General features: G+C 36.8%; 1 protein-coding gene across 1 annotated transcript in view; it reads left to right on the plus strand.

Annotated features, from left to right (window-relative positions):
- The window catches only part of LEXM (lymphocyte expansion molecule), a 24,759-nt gene that overhangs the window by 7,071 nt on the left and 14,008 nt on the right, over positions 1-3,680 (plus strand). Inside the window, exon 4 of the mRNA XM_029285614.1 lies at positions 1,314-1,436. Coding sequence (XP_029141447.1) covers positions 1,314-1,436 — 123 coding nt within the window. The remainder of the gene's footprint in view (positions 1-1,313; positions 1,437-3,680) is intronic.

A 3,680-nucleotide genomic window follows, 5' to 3' on the forward strand; every position in this document is an offset into this window, starting at 1 on the left:
CTTGCAGAAGAGGGCATCAAGCTCTAGCTGGGCAAAGGCTCAGGAAGCAGCTAGACTCACTCAAATGCCACATTTTAAATTTAAAGAAATATGCCAGCAGGAGAAAGCTCGGGTGAGTGGATTCTGTTTAGGTCCATGGCACTGAATGCTGAGAATGCACTCGTTGAATCCATGCATTCATTGAATCAATAAAATCTCAAAATAAGCAAGGTAACAAAATTGTTTGTTGTGGCCCCAGTTTGTAAATTCCTCATAAATGCCTCATTTTTCAGGCTCCAGCTAACTGATATTAAGTCTACCCGGTCTGTCTGCAAATGTCTGATTGGCCACTAGATGCAGAAAAGGATTCTTGAAAATTCATTCCTTTATTATCAGCTAGTAAAAACTAACAGAGACCTGGTAGACTTGTAGTATAGTATGTTCTCATACATTTCCTTGAACATAAGTAGAAATATCTTTGGAACTGTAGACCCTGATTTATCAGACAGGTGAAGCACGAAGGGAACTATCCATTTTAATAGAACTTAATTCCAAGGGGTTTTTTTTAGAACTACATCAAGTCTTCCCCTTTTAGGACTATCACATTGTCACCCAGCACTGTCCCTCACAGCAACACTAGAATTCAAAACAATGAATTCCATCCACCTGTCTATCCACCCCATTTCTTTGTAACAGTATTCTCTTAGGTGGGCCATTCAACAATGGCAAATGTTAAGTTAAAGACTCTCAGAAGGTAACTTGTCACAATGCTGTGCAATTATTCTCAGAAATATACAAGTGTTATGAATAATTTTATTGCTTTCCTCCAACATTTTTGAGACCTTTGCTCAAAATCTTCTAATTTATGTAAAATTCTGCATTATATGAAATTATCTATGATCTACATCCTTGGCTAGAGACAGTTTTTGATATTTCTTTACTTTCATTTAGTGGGCATTCCAATTTCTGCATGTCGGATATAATCCCAACAACACATAAATACAATCTAATATTTCTTTAATTCACAGATCCCTGGTAAACACATTCACTTTTCAGTTGATCATTTGGGCATTCAGGAACATGTTATTATAGAAGAGAGGAGACAAGATTCAACACTCACCCTAATCAAAATTCCCTACTGTTATTAGGAATGAGAAAACAATAGTTGTGTGCAAAAATGCTAGGGTACAAAAATACATTCAAATGCAATATGTATATGTGTATCTCTCTCGGTCCTCTCTCTCCCTCAGGTCTTTCTAACAGTTGATAATGGGCAATTCAAGAGATATGCATCCATTTTCTCAACTATATTCTCATGTTTATTTTTCTCCAAGAAAAGAAAACTGGGACCTGGGACTTATAATCACACAGATTTTCTGCAGCTCATGGAAAGACGTCCACACAGTATTAGAGGAATTTGTGATACTGGAGCAATAAGATTTAAAGACCGCATGAGGGTATGACCTAATTTTATCTTTGTTGGAACTAATAATTTGAAGAACATTAAAAAAAGAAACTAAAAGTTAGACTGGCTTCTAGGTTGTTGAATTATTACTCATCATTATTAGAATAGAATGATTCATATATTCTATTACCCTTAGCACAGCCATCTGATTAAGGTGTATGTAGTTCAGCACATTTGAATGATGTTTAATTGGATACTACAGTTTCTTTGTGAAACATAATCATTGAGAAAGAAATAGTCCTGGACATTGCTAATTAAAATATGGAGAGATGGTATGAGATGTAGAATAGTTCATTATAACTGGGGGGGGGGAGCTGAAATCATAAGTGAAGAACAGCGATTTCCAGGAAAATCAACCAACCAAACAGAACAAAACAACCAAAAATTCATGTTTATAAGGTATTATAATTTGTTGAATATGTATCTTTTTCATTGGTTCTTGCTGTGGCACAGGTCTAAAAATAAGATTATTTTAAAGCCAGTTGGAGATTATTTTATTTCCACAAGGGAAATAAATCAATATTTAGCATTTTTTTCTACTTAAAAGGGCTTGAACTGTTTATTATGCAGGAAAAGCTAATATATAATCTTCAGACTGATGCTTATCTAAGCACCAATGGATGAACCTAATAAGTTTCTCCATTGCTTGGTTTATGTGCTTGTCATTGCATCATCACAGATAGCCAAGAAATAAGCAAATTTCCTATTCGGACAAAGTCTTTATTCATACAGCATGTTTAAGAAAACAAAGGGCAGAATAAATATATTTTGTAAACACCACAGCTCAGTTAGCAATGGGGTTGGTGAGGAAAGCTCCTAACATCAAATAGCCCTGGGTATATTTTTGGTTAATCTCTGTTTCCTGGTGAGCAACTACAAAACTGAATCAACTCTTGGATAGTTATCAAACCTCTTTCAGACAGTCCTCTGAGAAAAACTGTTGAAGCTATAAAATGGCAGGAAAAAAAGCAGCCTTCTTCAACGCAGAATTCATCTCCAAGACCTGGCAATGTAGAAAACCTCTGCCAAGTAGTAGTTGTTGTAGTTGTATTACAATAGTAGCAATTTAACCCAAACTATGTTATCACTTTCTTGATCGGTAAGAAAGGGGCTATTGATATAATGAAATGTGGCTTGTATTCCCCTGCCATAAGGGATAATAATAATAATAATAATAATAATAATAATAATAATAATAATAATAATAATAATAATAATAAAGTTGGAAGGGACCTTGGAGGTCATCTAGTCGAACCCCCTGCTCAGGCAGGAAACCCTATACTATTTTGGACAAATGGCTGTCCAGTCTCTTCTTAAAAACTTCCAGTGTTGGAGCATTCACCGCTTCTGGAGGCAGGTTGTTCCACTGGTTAATTGTTCTAGCTGTCAAAAGATATAGACAGATCTAAAAGAGGTAGTAATTCAGGTAATACCCCCAAATCTGGGTCAGCCAAGAAACATTTGTCTGGAGTTATGTGTCATGGTTCTGACATGAAACTCTTTAAAAGAACTTTGAGGCATTGTTTACCTTAAAGAATCTTTTATTCGAGAAACAGAGCTTCGGCACTACATAGCTGAAGCCAAAAACTGAATTCTCCCCCCCCCACAAAGTATCAAAGCACTATTCCCTCCTCCAATTAACAGTCATAAATCACATTCCCCAATTAGCTTGAAGTGCGGGCTTTCTCCCCCAGCTCTCCAGACGCCAAATCTTTATCAGCTCTGGGCTCAATAACCTTGATTCCCATGGCTGAGCATTGATGTTATGTCTAACTGGACTCTCATTCACATCCCCCTCCCAGCATCATCTAACTCTAAGAGCGAAAGAAAAAAGATGGCTACATTTCCATCTGTTATCAAAGCAAGAACATCTGATGTTAGCAGCATTGACAGTTATGTATATTGTGTGAAAGGCCATAGAGCAGCAGTTCTCAACCTATGGGTCGCGACCCCATTTGGGGTCGATCAACCATTTCACGGGGGTCGCCAAGCAAGGCTGTCCGCCATTTTTCCCCCCTTTTCCGGCGGGTGCCTTCAGTTTCAGTTTCAGTTTCAGTTTATTGTATTTATATCCCGCCCTTCTCCTGGTGGACTCAGGGCGGCTTACAGCCAGTTAAAAAACAGAGCAATTGATACAAATATACAAAATTTAAAATAAATTAAAAGATATATTTAGATAGGCCTTTTCTTATTTTAAAAGTTGATTAAAATCCAATTTAAAATATCCCTAGGCCAG

This window comes from Protobothrops mucrosquamatus, unplaced genomic scaffold (genome assembly GCF_001527695.2).
Source record: "Protobothrops mucrosquamatus isolate PMUCROS unplaced genomic scaffold, P.Mucros_1.0 scaffold1936, whole genome shotgun sequence".
Taxonomy (NCBI): domain Eukaryota; kingdom Metazoa; phylum Chordata; class Lepidosauria; order Squamata; family Viperidae; genus Protobothrops; species Protobothrops mucrosquamatus.